The 13,203-nt window shown below is 51.5% G+C and overlaps 5 protein-coding genes across 5 annotated transcripts; 4 read left to right on the forward strand and 1 right to left on the reverse strand.

The window, feature by feature from the left end:
• The first annotated feature begins 100 nt into the window (after positions 1-100).
• On the forward strand, positions 101-1,515 carry ACET3X_005211 (uncharacterized protein). Its single transcript, XM_069451391.1, has 3 exons — positions 101-235; positions 300-832; positions 886-1,515. Exons 1-3 carry the CDS (start codon positions 213-215, stop codon positions 1,497-1,499), a joined length of 1,170 nt encoding a protein of 389 aa, XP_069307255.1. The 5' UTR covers positions 101-212; the 3' UTR covers positions 1,500-1,515.
• Positions 1,516-3,567: 2,052 nt separating this feature from the next.
• On the forward strand, positions 3,568-6,933 carry ACET3X_005212 (uncharacterized protein; the record flags this gene model as incomplete). Its single annotated transcript, XM_069451392.1, has 1 exon — positions 3,568-6,933. One exon carries the CDS (start codon positions 3,568-3,570, stop codon positions 6,931-6,933), a length of 3,366 nt encoding a protein of 1,121 aa, XP_069307256.1.
• A 562-nt stretch (positions 6,934-7,495) lies between these two features.
• ACET3X_005213 (uncharacterized protein) lies at positions 7,496-8,086 on the forward strand. The gene is made up of 2 exons (XM_069451393.1): positions 7,496-7,791; positions 7,855-8,086. Exons 1-2 carry the CDS (start codon positions 7,626-7,628, stop codon positions 8,037-8,039), a joined length of 351 nt encoding a protein of 116 aa, XP_069307257.1. The 5' UTR covers positions 7,496-7,625; the 3' UTR covers positions 8,040-8,086.
• A 1,131-nt stretch (positions 8,087-9,217) lies between these two features.
• On the reverse strand, positions 9,218-10,267 carry ACET3X_005214 (uncharacterized protein). Its single transcript, XM_069451395.1, has 3 exons — positions 9,661-10,267; positions 9,506-9,607; positions 9,218-9,449 (listed from the first exon to the last, which is right to left on the reverse strand). The coding sequence occupies exons 1-3, from the start codon at positions 10,018-10,020 to the stop codon at positions 9,294-9,296; spliced, it is 618 nt and encodes a 205-aa protein (XP_069307258.1). The 5' UTR covers positions 10,021-10,267; the 3' UTR covers positions 9,218-9,293.
• Positions 10,268-11,319: 1,052 nt separating this feature from the next.
• On the forward strand, positions 11,320-13,078 carry ACET3X_005215 (uncharacterized protein; the record flags this gene model as incomplete). The annotated part of the gene is made up of 5 exons (XM_069451396.1): positions 11,320-11,449; positions 11,499-11,625; positions 11,682-12,434; positions 12,772-12,779; positions 12,987-13,078. 5 exons carry the CDS (start codon positions 11,320-11,322, stop codon positions 13,076-13,078), a joined length of 1,110 nt encoding a protein of 369 aa, XP_069307259.1.
• Between the last annotated feature and the right edge of the window lie 125 nt (positions 13,079-13,203).

Here is a 13,203-nt window from a genome sequence, read left to right on the forward strand (position 1 = left end):
CCGTCCTCTCTAGCGTCGCCCAGAGCGGGAAGGCGCCTTCAGCTGCACCGCCCAGCCACGTCTACTACGGAGCAGCTGCGAATGCGCCTCACTCCAAGAGCCGCGACCGACTATTTACATCTCGCTTCGTCATCGCCCGCGTGTCACTGCATCCCTCTACACCGCGTGTGCCCTACCATGACCTAGCCCTGTTGACCCTCGCCAGCCCCAGAATGTGGCGGGACCGTACCAACCTGTATGCTCCTCCCCACCACGCACCCACGCAACCCGGCCATTCCCTCGCTGACGTAGCTGCTTAGCTTCATCTCCTACCGCCAGTCCTACTCGCACCACCCCCAGAAGAAGACGCGCTATGGCGGCCCGGGCTCCAATGGCTTCGGCGACAGCAGGCGCGTGTCCGAGGAGCGGCAGGGGCTCATGTCCAGCGGCGCATACCAGGACGACGGCGATGCCGTGATTGAGATGGACCTGCTGCCCCCACGATGGCTGGATATACAGGACGACATCACCCAGCACCTCGCCGACATAGCCAAGCAGACACGCAAGCTCGACCAGCTGCACCAGAAGCACGTGCTGCCGGGCTTCGACGATGAAGACGTCAAGAAGCGCGAAGAGCGCGAGATTGAGCAGCTCACCCAGGGCATCACCCGCCTCTTCCAAAAGTGCCAGCTAGCCATCAAGCGCATCGACACCATGGTACGCGAGGCCAAGCAGCAGGGCAACATCAACCAGGGCGAGGAGGTCATGGCACAGAACCTCAAAATCTCTTTGGCGACCCGTGTCGGCGAAGTGAGCGCCATGTTCCGCAAGAAGCAGTCGGCCTACCTCAAGAGTGACTTTCCCCCCAATCCGCAGCTTGGGCGATGCTAATGATTAATTGTGCAGAACTACGCGACCTCGGAGGCTTCACCTCGCCCTTCCGCTCCGCAACACCCGTGCAAAACCCTTACAACGACCCTGCCCTGCAAGAGTCCGATGCCGATCGCTCCTTCTCGCAGTCCACGCTTCTTCAGACCAAGCAACAGCGCATGCGCCATGACCCCAACGAAGCAATCATAGCCCAGCGCGAACGCGAAATCGAAGACATTGCCCAAGGCATCATTGAGCTAGCAAACATCTTTCAGGAGCTGCAGACCATGGTTATCGATCAGGGCAGCATGTTGGACCGCATAGACTACAACGTAGAGAACATGTCGCGAGACGTCAAGGAGGCGGACAAGGAACTCAAAGTGGCGTCAGGCTACCAACAGCGGACCATTAAGAGGAAGATTATGCTACTGTTGGCCATCTTGATTGCAGGTGTCTTCATACTATTGTCGCTCAAGTTGAGCAGAAGAGGCGGAAACGATGCGCCGGCCGCTCCGCAAGTACCAGACGTCCCACCAGCAGCAGCGATAAGAACCAGACGGCAATCAACCAGCATGCGCACGAGTCGCGTATGGCACCGAAGAAAACGGCGGTTATGGCAGGGGGTTCAAGACAACCCTTTGACGCTCTAAGGGCGCTTCTGTTAGAAATGGATATATCACGATTACTGCCTTGTACCGTTCAGTCTCATTGTGTAACTACTAATCTTGGACGACTCCACCCAACAGGCGGTTCTGCGCATGTATCCAAGTTCTACGTACCGTGTTCAGGCTCGTCAAAGTTTCGCTCCTTCTACAGATGCCTAGGGATTGTGGCTTCCGGATCCGTCCAGTGAACTCGAACTTCATTATGTAGAGTCAGCTGCGCGTGGCTGTTCAACAAAGACGGCAGTCGCCATGCGCCTCGGACAGCAACCGCGACTGTCTTTGTAGCCCGCATGCGGAAGGCGCGAGGTAGAAACAACTCCGCAGTCTTGTTGAACAAAGACCCAATGTTGTGGCAACCCTAGGTTTGTTTGGAAATGCTGCCTATACCTCACATGCTGCTTTGCATGTGCTACTGGAGCTTCTGACAATCTTTAATAGTATCTCGGGTTTCTTTCCAGGACACCGGAGCAGCTCACCCTTCATCATGAAGCTAAAGGAAAGCAAATTTTGGTCCCCGTTTCTCATCAAGTCTAGGAATCCAGGACAGTGGCCCTTGAGTGAAGATGTTACCACGCGCATTTGTCGGCATGCAGGCAGACAGGCCAGTGCTATGCTCAATGTCGCCCTACACAAGAACAGGCCAGACGGTAAAGACGTAGACGCAGCCCTGCGAGCTGTGTACTACGAACCATTCACGTACTGGGACTGGCATGGCGTGGATGCTGAAGACGAAAACGCTTCGAAACACAAGAAGCAGCTTGTTTGGGAACGTCAACGAGGCTTCACGGATGCCAACGGTGGACATCACGGATACCCATATCCCCAAGAAGCATGGCAGCGGTTCCGACACCTGATAGACAACCATCCAGAGAGACGCTGTTGGGTTGAAAGGATCGCAGTGGCGCACTGGATGAATGTAGAGGATTTGACGTGGTAAGTTTTCTCCGTCTACATCACAGTCAAGAAGAGGGCCTTCAGCTTTGTGCCAGCTCAGTCAGATTCATGTAACTCTGAAGCCAACTGTTGACATTTTGCCAGGTTATTCCAAAATCTGCCGTCGCTTGTAGCCCTGGACTTGAGCGACATTGCGCTTTTTCAAGTCCAACCGTACAGGGGTTATGCGAATGAGCCTCCGATAACTATGACTGACACGTGGGCACACTTGTTTCTTCGTATGCCCACTGTATGTGCCGCAAGAGAGACGGCGCTTCGATTGAAATGGCTTGGCCTTCCAGATTTCCGAGATGTCTCACTTGCCGCTCCACGGATTTTGCTCGATAATTTCCTCCCGCTTTGTACGAATCTCCAGACTCTTTCCATCCGCGGGAAATACAGGGAAGAAATTCCACCGCCGAACCTCAGTGGTCACGAATACGTCTGCGAATTCATCAGGGGCATCAAGATACGCACCCCGTCTAGTGTCACCGCTCTTGAGCTTCGGCTTTCGATCCCTTTCTTGCATGAGCTACTAGTTGCTCTACACACAGAGGACAGGCTGAACATAGACCACATAGGCCTTGATCTTGGAGCCTGGGCTCAGGTGTACCCTCTCAGAATTACGTCTACGCAGATACCAGACAGTGATATCATCTCAGCAGCTTCAAAGGCAGCTCGGAAGGCCCGTTTTGATATTTACGAACAACAACACAACAAGCTTCTATCTGCATCCTCAAAATGGCTTTTACCACCGCCAGAAGAAGACTCCTCCGACATATCAGATGTTTCAAGTTCTTCTGGAAATCCCGCATTCGAAAAGCTCGAAGCAAGGACTGTATTCCAGAACGAGCCGTATAAAGTTAGGGGAGGGTCAGATATTCGCGAGTACAGGTGCGAGCGGAGTAAGCTCGCAAGCCGGAAGAATTGTGCAAACAAAAACGGGAACCACCACACAGAACTACTCGGCAGCCTTGAGAGGACACACGTAAATTCTTTGCCATCCATGTTGGTGAAGCTGCATGATGCAGGTCAAACGGCTGCATCACAGGACTACAGTCTATATCCACTGAAGCCCGAATGGCAAGCCAATAGCACGATTCCTTTAAATCCCCTCGTCATGATTCAGAAGTACCAACCTGTCCCCACACTGTCCATGGATCAGGGTCGGAACTACAAAGAGCCGACAGCAGATCGACTCAAAGAGGCTTATGCTTGGTTAAACACGACCTTTACCTGGCGGCCAATCTTTGACTGGGATTACTTTGTGACTTCCGGCATGGAAAGTCTCGAGGGAAACCTGGATGTTGCGTTCTCCGGCATACGACAACAATACAAACTTGGGAATACAACTAAGAGTACCAATGAAATGCTCTTGGGTGAAGTTTCCAAGCAATTTCAGATCATGCGAGACGCCGGCATACCGATTCATCTTCTTCTGGGCCGTCGCAACCCTGACGAGTCCAGCCTGTACTGGGGCTGGCCCTACAACTCGGAAATGTGGGAACAGTCGCTCAAAGCGCCACTTGATGCTGGCTTGGCGCCAGTCGCAGCTCACATCGATACCTTGAGTGTTTTCTATGACCTACGTAATCCTCTGGGCGAGCAGCGTTTAGAAGAAATTGACAAACGACAACCGTATCTACGACCCGAAGCATATTGTCCTCGCCCAAACGACCCTTGGCTCTCTACCAAGGATAGCGTATTCAAGAAGCAATGGCAAGACCGACCCTCACGGATATCTAAGCGTAAAATCCAGAAGACGGCGAACAAGAAGACCATCGGAAAGCAACCTCACATTTTACTAGCCAGTAACCTCGACTCATGTCCTCCTGTTGGTGAGTACGCTGATGAACACTCGTACGACGATCCCGAGACGAACAAATCCATACCAGAGACCTTACACCAAGTTGCCCGTCGCGCTGCATTTGAGCGAGAGGCCGTCGGTTGGCACCGATTCTGGACCGAATATGCACCTCAAATGACCAACTTGAAGGAACTACAGGTACGAATGCCTCGGAACTTCGACAGTGTGGGTAGTTGGAGTCTTCGTCAACTTCTGAATCCCAAAAAGACCTGGGTAATGTTTAGTTATGCGGATGAGCGTGGCCATATGCAGACTCGACAGGATCTCCTGCAATACGTCGCGGATCATCCCAAGCTGCACATGCATGCATCTCAAGAGAAGATATGGCCTGCTGGCCGCTTTGTACGACGCAATTGGACTCTGTGGACACCTGAGCCCACAGACGCTACCATAGTTGCTTTGCATAGAGGTATAAGCGAAGTGGAATGTCCAACTACGCAACCGTCTGCAAACAACAAAAGTACTGGTCTACATAAAATCAAATCGCTGGCAGGGGAGAAGCGCGAAAAAGAAGAACTCGAAAAGGCCATTAAGCAAGCACGAGAGACGGCGCGAAAAGAGAAACGACTTGAGGCTTCGCTTCCATTGCCTTCATCGGAAGATCTTGTGGAAGATTCTCCAGCAGTAATCCCGAGGTCAGAAGACATTGAAAGAAGGCTGACAGGAACGTATGGCCGCCATATTCGCCGCGTTGCTCAGAGAACCTGGCGCACTGAAATGCGAGGTCAAATAGAACAGCTCGAAGACGCTACAATTATACAAGACGTATTGCGGAATACTGGGAAGCTTCTGCGGAAACGAATGCAGAACTTCCGTCCAGAAGAGGTCTTTACGCCATGTGATCGCACGGAACGCGCAAACGGCTTGGACTTTGTGAAGCACGCGACAGACTATGCTACCGAAGAGCGTAAAAGACGGGGGGAGGTAGTGCAAGAGCACGCAGGTCGAACAGGGAAGCCGTCTCCAAAATCTCCGTCTACAAACACGACACCTGGCACCCTCCCATGCGGTCCACAGCAGCCGCTGACAAGTCCTGTTGGGAAGAGCCCAGAGAAGTCTAGTTCAGACTCCACGAGCTCAGATGAGAGCGATCCTGGTCCGACGAGATTCACTCCTGCCATGCCAATCAAACAGATCACAGCAACTCGGACTGTCACAACTCAGCAGGGCTCCGAATTCGTCTTGACGTCTCAAACGACCCAAACCACACAAACCCAACAAGAAGCCTCTATAGCGCGACAAAATATGCTAGCTCAGCAGTTAGCCAGTAACTTGGCTGCTGGGCCACATCAGAAGAATTCCAAGTCTGGGAAGAAAGCGAATAAGAAATCCAACGAGGGCAAGCGAGCTACACACAAGACACTCGAAGGCTTTGGCACTGAATTCGCACAGCACACACCAAACGAGAAGGCTGGAGAAGAGAAAAAGAAGGCTAAAGAGCAAGCGGCCGAAAAGAGGAGGCTGGTTGAAGAGAAGGAAGCCGCCGTCGCAAAAGCAGAGGCTGAGGAGAAGGCCAGGATTGTTGCTGAGAACAAGGCTGTCGAAGAAAAGAAAAAGAGTGATGAGGCAAAGAAGCAGAATGCTGAGATCAAGAGGCAGGTAGAAGAGGTTAAAGCTGCTGCCGCGAAGAAAGTCGCAAACGAGAAGGCCGCGAGAGAAGAAGCTGAACAAAAGGCGCACGATGTGAAGAAGCAGGCTGCCGCGGAAAAGAAGGAATTGACGAAGCAGGCAGACGCAGAGGAGAAGAAGGCTAAAGATGATGTAGCTGCTGCGAGGAAGAAGGCAAAAGACGACATGGCGGATGAGAAGAAAAGAATCGCTGCCAAGGAGGCCGCGAGAAAGGAGGCTGAACAAAAGGCTGCCGATGATGCCGCAGAAGCTACCGAGATAGCGGCTGCCAAAGCAAAAGAGGCTGCTGCAACCATTAAGGCCGTCAACAACGAAAAGACTCCCGATATCGTTCCAACGATTGAGGACACTCTTCCAGGCAAGCCTACGAAGAAACCCACGAAGAAACCTGCGAAGAAACCGACCAAGTCATCAAAGACTCTCAAGGAAGAGTCTCCAAAAACTCCGAAAGGCAAAAAACGTAAACAGCCTTCTCCAGACCCACCCGACGATGACGCTGTCAACGAATCAAAACCTGCTAAGAAACCTTGTCCAAGTAAAGAAGCATCAACAGTGTCTACACCAGCTAGACGTAGCGCGCGCCTCCGCACACAGACACCCGCGAAAACACCTACACCGCAAGTTGAGTTCCCGTCAGATGTGAGTGTCACTGAGGAGAGTGAGTATGACTCCGAGGTCGGTGGCGAGCAAAAGAAAGGTAAGAAAGAACCAGAAGTTGGAGATGACTATAAACCACCTGGAAGTACGAAGAAGAGAACTCCTACAAAAGGTGCAAGGGCGGTGAGGGGAAAAGCGATGGGTAGCAAAGCAGCAACACCGGTTAAGGGAAGGGGGAAAGGGAGGAAGAGAGCTGCTGAGGAGGAGGAGGAGGATGAAGGCGATGAAGAGGATGAGGAAGTCGAGGAGATTGTGAAAAAGAAGCCGACCAAGAAGTCTGTCAAGAAGCCAGCTAGAAAGAAGGCTAAGACTGATGACCAGGTTAATGGATAGACGTTTAATGAGCACTTTCGGGTTAGCATCCTCATTTCTCCAGTTGCGGGAGCTCTGTTTTCTTCTCATTATTAGAAAATCCATCAAATACTACTTGTGCAATGGCTTCCATTTGGCTCCTCTGACTCCAGACAATTTAGACAAGTATCATCACTGAGAGAGCGGAGAGGATAAGAACCTGACTAGATCATTCCACTTAGTCCCTCAAAACGAGATCCCGGCAAGAGGTTTAAACGGAGTTTACATTACCAAGATAGAGATCCTGAAGGACAGAAGTCTCGCTGGATCTGGAGATGACTGGACGAAGAAGGGATGGTCAAAGTGAACGTGTGGACACGGATTTGGAACTCGCGCTATAGGATAGAACAGATTAGCGACGAGTGCTACAGAGTCGCAAGGCTTTTGCAATGATTGGTTTGGTGATTCAGTTGTAGTTCATCCAAAACTACCGGTGAAGGCCTGAGCTTCCTGTACAAGAGCGAACTCATCGTGTGTAACGCTTGCAGCCAACCAAGAGCTGCGCCGCCAGCTCAGCCGCATGATCCCCTCACCACTCACCAGGCTGCAATCATAATCAGCCTTGGACACTTCCCGTTACATTGCAACCCTTCAGAGAGCTCTACCGCTTCTTTGTAACGGTTCACGCACACACATCATTCTGTCACAGCCACTTGCGACTACTGATATCAAACATGAACGCAACGATGGCAGCTACACAGCCGCTTCTCGACTGGATCGCAGCACACCCCTACCAAACAGTCTTCCACGTCGTCAACGGTGTCGTACTCCTTACGCCTGCAGCCGCTACCGTACCTTTCTTTAACGCACTTGGATTAAGTGCTGGAGGGCCCGTCGCTGGTACGTCATCGCCTATTAGGTACCCAGAGACTCCCACTGCATTCGATACTGATAAGATCACAGGCTCGGCAGCGACTTCCATTATGAGCTTCTTCGGCTATGTGCCAGCAGGTGGCATTTACGCGACAGCTCAGAGTGCAGCGATGGGCGGATATGGCGCAAGTATTGCAGCCGGAGCGGCGCAAGCAGGTGCGGTGGTGAGCTCTGGAGCTGCATGGCTATTCGGACGTAACAGTACTGGGGCCTAGGCATCCATATGTCAGAATGGACGACCCAGCGTTGAAGTAGCAGAACGTGGAGCGGATATGGTGTGTGTTGCGAGAAGAGAAGGTAGAGGACCAATGACATGTTACCTCGGCTCGGTTGCTCCTTCACGCCAAGGGCCGTAGACTCCGCGAGCATGATCGAGCATGATGATCATGTAGAGCGTCTTACACCATCATCCGGTTCGCCTTTACTATACAAACTCCAAGATAGAACAGGTTTCGCTCTCTGATCTGGCTACTGCATCGTTGACAGCAAGCTGTACGCAAGTCTACACACAGCAATGGAGCCAGCGACCTCTCCACCAGCAGCAGACATCGCAAAACCACTGTCCGATTTCCAAAAGATAGGCCACAATACATACGTCTGGACCTCACCGCTCTACTTGTCCCAGTCTGCAGATCAAACACCACTCATCCTGCTCTTCGCCTGGAACGCCGCGGCCGCAAAGCACATTGCCAAATATACACTCACCTACCAAAAGCTCTTCCCCACATCCCGCATCTTGCTAGTACGATGTTTCACTCGGGACATGTTCCGCAGCGCCTCTTCCTACAGCTCCTTACTCCAGCCAGCAATGGAGCTTGTAGCCGAACACACCACTGCAGGAGGCCAAGTCCTTGTCCACAGCTTCTCCAACGGCGGCGGAAATCAAGTCAACGAGTTTGCAAAGACTTGGAAGAAGAAGTATGGCACACCAGTACCGATGCGAGCACAGATTCTCGATTCTAGTCCGACCAAAGGTCCATGGATGAAGAGCCACGCAGCGATATCCGCGTCCCTTCCCAAAAGCATGTTTTGGGTTTGGTTTGGTGGGGCACTGGTACATCTCTTGCTTGTGTGTACATTCATCGCTGATAAGGTGATGGGGAGGGAGAATAAGATGGTGGTTTTGTGTCGGCAGCTGAATGATGAGTCGGTGTTTGATACGAAGGTGCCACGTGTGTATTTATATAGCAAGGCGGATCAGATGGTGGGTTTTGAGGAGGCAGATGAACACGCTGATATTGCCAAGGCAAAGGGGTGGGACGTGACAAAGGTACAGTTTGAGAAGAGTTCGCATTGTGGGCATATAAGAGAGGACGAGGCAAGATATTGGGCGGCAGTTATGGACGCCTGGAAGAAGGGCCCGAGAGAAAAATAGAGCCACTGGCTAGTAGGGATGCAATTGTAATCTGATGTTCATGTTGAGATGGCAGTACCTCAAGCGTAAACAGATGCATTCCATGTCCCTATATCTATAGTCTAGCTGCGACCAGCGAGAGGTAGATATTCCATAGCAGACCGCAGAAACTGAGAAAGACAATACGGCGCTCGACGGGGATGTAGGTCGTGCTGAAGAAGTTGGCAATCGGCCAGACTTTGTACGAATCGAAGATGAGGCCAAAAAGCTCCTAGCTCATGTGTTAGTCATTTGCAAGGAGACACTTGATTGGAGGGGAATACTCACGTTTCTAAAGTCTTGTACAATCAATGCCACAGTCTTACCCTTCATGAGACCAATCAAGATCAAGAACATGGACTGGTTCAGCAAGGCGCCCATGGTAATACACTGCTTATTGTCAGCCCTCGCCCACGACGGAAAGTGAAGAGTCAGCCACGCACGTCCGTGAACCATTTCCTAAAGATATTCCACCAATTCCTCACTCGGACCTCTTCTTCCACTATGCCCTTTCCTTCTCCATCCTCTCTCAGCATTATGCCCTTCTCCTCTTCTCCTTCCCCTATAACCCTTGTCTGCCTAACAGTCTTCCAGCCCGGAAACGCGCGTTCGAGCCAATTCTGCCAATGGTAGTTGATGGGTGCGGTGAGTACGACCATGATGGCGAACTGGGTGAAGAGAACACGGTCGAAGACGAAGGGCTTGGATTCGTTCCATGCTTTGAGGCGTTGCGCGATAACGTTGCTGCATGAGTCTATGGCGAGGGCGGAGAGACAAGCTGCGGCGATCGGAGGTAGCTTCATGGCTGTTGTGAGGAGGGTGGGAGAGAGTCGGCGGAATGTTGACAAGGTTGAGGATTAGTTGCAGGACCGATTGTGAGATGCGGATCAGCGAGGCCAGGTAAGCATCAGAGTACGCGCGTGTTTCGACGAGGCGCGGCGCTCAGACAGGTCGACAGAAACTGAAGGTCCCTGAGGTGGAAGGGAAAAAAGCAAACCAGGACGCGGCATTGCAATCTGCTATCGCTGCGCCATTGAAATGCGACTCCACAGTTGTTGGTGTTGCTATTGCGCGTCCGTTCGGTACAGCTGAGCCCGAATCAGATGGTGGCTTGAGGCGTGGCACAACTGACTCGGCGGCGTTACTTTCTCCTAACAGTACCAAAACTCTCCCATGACTTTCGATTAGTTACCGAGCTTATCATTACCCCGCTGGGTAAGGATCGAGATCTAGATTTACCTTTGTGAAGCTGCGCACGTGTTGCAGAGTTGTTATCGTTGTTCGTCGAGCTCTTCGTTGGCCACCATATAACGAACCTTAGAAACACAGAGACCATGCACGTCTTCAACGTATCAGAAGAGCAAGGACTTCATAGACATTCTCCTTCACGATAGAACAGAATGAACACAAGCCATGGGCCTCACAGCAGCACATCGTAATCTCAGTATAAGATCCCGATAGACGGACTTTTGCTCGTGGTAATTCTATATGCGGGGTAAAAATTAATCACGCAACTCTATTCAAATGTTTTGGGTGACCAATTGAGTTGTAATCTCGTTCATGTGTATATTGCAAGACTGCGGCCCTTGAACAGTACATGGATGGAATCTTGGAAGTAGAGACATGGGATATCGTTCATAAGATCTTTATTCTGAGCATCTTCTTCGTATAAAACAATTGGCCGAGAAATACTCTCCCAGTATCTACAGTCATTCTGAATTGTCTGTTAAATCTCCATTCTCACCTACTCCTACTTCTGGTTTCTGTTGGTTGTTGACCGGCCCGATTCCATCAACTATGATATGGCATGCACCAAACGTCATCATTGCTCAAACACCGTCCCCGCATAACTAGCTCACACCACACAAATTCTGTAGTTGCCTGTCGAAAACGCTTAATATGGGGTCTGGTGTCTGTACGTGGCCTGGAGATCTCCTGGAGTTCAGTAATCGACTGTGGGCACTATCGGCGAACATGTTGCGCCGCCGGACAACGGTGATATAAACTCTCTTCTCGTCATTCAAACTATAAGAGCTCAACTGCAACAAATCTTAGTTATATTTTGCACACCAAAAGAAACCACTTCAATCATCGCCATCACTATGTCGAACCAAGCAGCGTGGATCCCCGAAGCAAAGGGCCAGCTTCAGGTCAAGGAAGCTCCCATGCCAAAGGCGGGCAAGGGCGAGGTTGTTATTAAGAACCACGCAGTTGCTGTCAACCCTGTAGATTGTGAGTATCTGCACACATGCAGTTTGTCTATTTATGCTGACTTGAACAGGGAAGATCCAGGACTACGGAATCTTCCTGCAAAGATACCCCAACATCTGTGGTAATGACATCGCTGGCGAGGTATACGAAGTTGGCGAGGGTGTTACACATGTCAAGAAGGGAGACCGCGTACTAGCGTATGTCCTCGGCCTCATGAGCTCCAGCGGGATAGTGTACTGACAGCATAACGCAGACATGCACTTGGCCTTATCACCAACGACCCTGCGCACGGCGGATTCCAGCTCTACACTTCCTGCAACGCGCTCGTCGTTTCGAAGATTCCATTGAGTATGAGCTTTGCTTCGGCCTCAGTCCTGCCTCTCGCCATTTCAACTGCAGCCGCCTGTCTCTTCAAGAAGGAGACGCTCGCGCTACCAATGCCATCCTCCAACCCCTCATCTACAGGCAAATCGGTGTTGGTATGGGGCGGCGCGAGCAGTGTGGGTGCGACGGCAATTCAGGTGGCAGCTGCCTCTGGCGTGAAGGTGGTCAGTGTAGCAAGCAAGCACAACCTGGAGAAGCTCAAGGAACTTGGTGCAGCAGCCGCCTTTGACTACAAGGATCCCAACGTCGCTCAGGACATCATCGCCGCTCTCGAAGGTACCGAGTTTGCGGGTGTGTGCGACGCCATCGGTTCGCCAGAGGCCGTGGCTGGCTGGGCACCAGTATCCGAGAAACTCGGTGGACGTTACGGCTCCGTCTTGCCCGTTGAGCAAGGTCTGCCCAAGGGCATCGAGGGCACCAACATCTTCGCCCCGACTGTAGCGCTGTCTGACAAGTACGTTGGCGATGTTGTCTGGGGGCAGTGGGTACGCGAGGCGCTGGAGAAGGGTACGCTGAAAGCAGTTCCGGAACCACTGGTGGTTGGAAAGGGACTGGATGCTGTAGCGGAGGGCTACAAGAAGCAAAAGGAAGGCGTCAGCTTCCGCAAGGTCGTGATCGAGTTGTAAGCCGCATTGGACAGGCCAACCCGCTAGCCTATAGAACGAACATGGTATGAAGTCATGTCGAATATGATAACCAATGCAACTCCTGGTGATGGCACTCGGATAGTTCTTCTGGAAGCTTCGTCAATCATTACGAGCACATACCTTGGTACTGACCACCAGGAGAGCTGTTCGCGGCCGCGGCGAAAGGTGCTGCCGAGCTGACCCACTTTAAAGTTTTTAGCTTCCCGCAACTCTTCTTCAGTTCGCGCCCTTCCTCCTCTCCAGTTGCCAACATATAAAGTCCTGGCCTATCCGTCGCATCTTCATTAACAACAGCATCTTCGTGTTATCCAGTCGCTCTTGTAAGTACTCCCACACATCCTCACACCCTTACCCCCCTGCACTATGATGAAAAACGTTCCACATTCGCAGTTTCCACGCTAGCCATCAATCGAACCTACTTTAGATGGTCAATGAGCGCGAATACCTTCCTTGGATGTCTGATTTGCTTTCCACCTTCGCATTACAGTTACTAAACCTCTTCACGAGCTCTTGCTAACTCCCAAAAGACCTTTTAGATCCGGACATTGCCCATTTATATGCTGCCAAGGACGAGGACCTAGCCAACTCAGTATGCTGGTTACCTGTTCTTGGTCACTAGACACTGGAAAAGACGTAGTTGAAGTCGGAGTTTTGACTAGTTCATTCAATACTCATATACAATTAACACCAAGAATACCTCTATTTTGTCTCCAATTTAAACAATGTCCTTTACGCTCCTGCGTC

The sequence above is a fragment of the Alternaria dauci genome, chromosome 4, assembly GCF_042100115.1.
Source record: "Alternaria dauci strain A2016 chromosome 4, whole genome shotgun sequence".
Lineage (NCBI taxonomy): Eukaryota > Fungi > Ascomycota > Dothideomycetes > Pleosporales > Pleosporaceae > Alternaria > Alternaria dauci.

Excerpts from the sequence above, each read along its gene's own strand:
- ACET3X_005211 (XM_069451391.1), top strand. The coding sequence starts at position 213 with ATGTGGCGGGACCGTACCAACCT. Across the intron at positions 236-299 it reads TGGCGGGACCGTACCAACCT|CTTCATCTCCTACCGCCAGT; the intron begins GTATGCTCCTCC and ends GTAGCTGCTTAG. Across the intron at positions 833-885 it reads GCAGTCGGCCTACCTCAAGA|AACTACGCGACCTCGGAGGC; the intron begins GTGACTTTCCCC and ends TTAATTGTGCAG.
- ACET3X_005214 (XM_069451395.1), bottom strand. The coding sequence starts at position 10,020 with ATGAAGCTACCTCCGATCGCCGCAGCTTGTCTCTCCGCCCTCGCCATA. Across the intron at positions 9,608-9,660 it reads TTAGGAAATGGTTCACGGAC|TGTATTACCATGGGCGCCTT; the intron begins GTGCGTGGCTGA and ends GACAATAAGCAG. Across the intron at positions 9,450-9,505 it reads TTGTACAAGACTTTAGAAAC|GAGCTTTTTGGCCTCATCTT; the intron begins GTGAGTATTCCC and ends CACATGAGCTAG.
- ACET3X_005213 (XM_069451393.1), top strand. The coding sequence starts at position 7,626 with ATGAACGCAACGATGGCAGCTACACAGCCGCTTCTCGACTGGATCGCA. Across the intron at positions 7,792-7,854 it reads TGCTGGAGGGCCCGTCGCTG|GCTCGGCAGCGACTTCCATT; the intron begins GTACGTCATCGC and ends ATAAGATCACAG.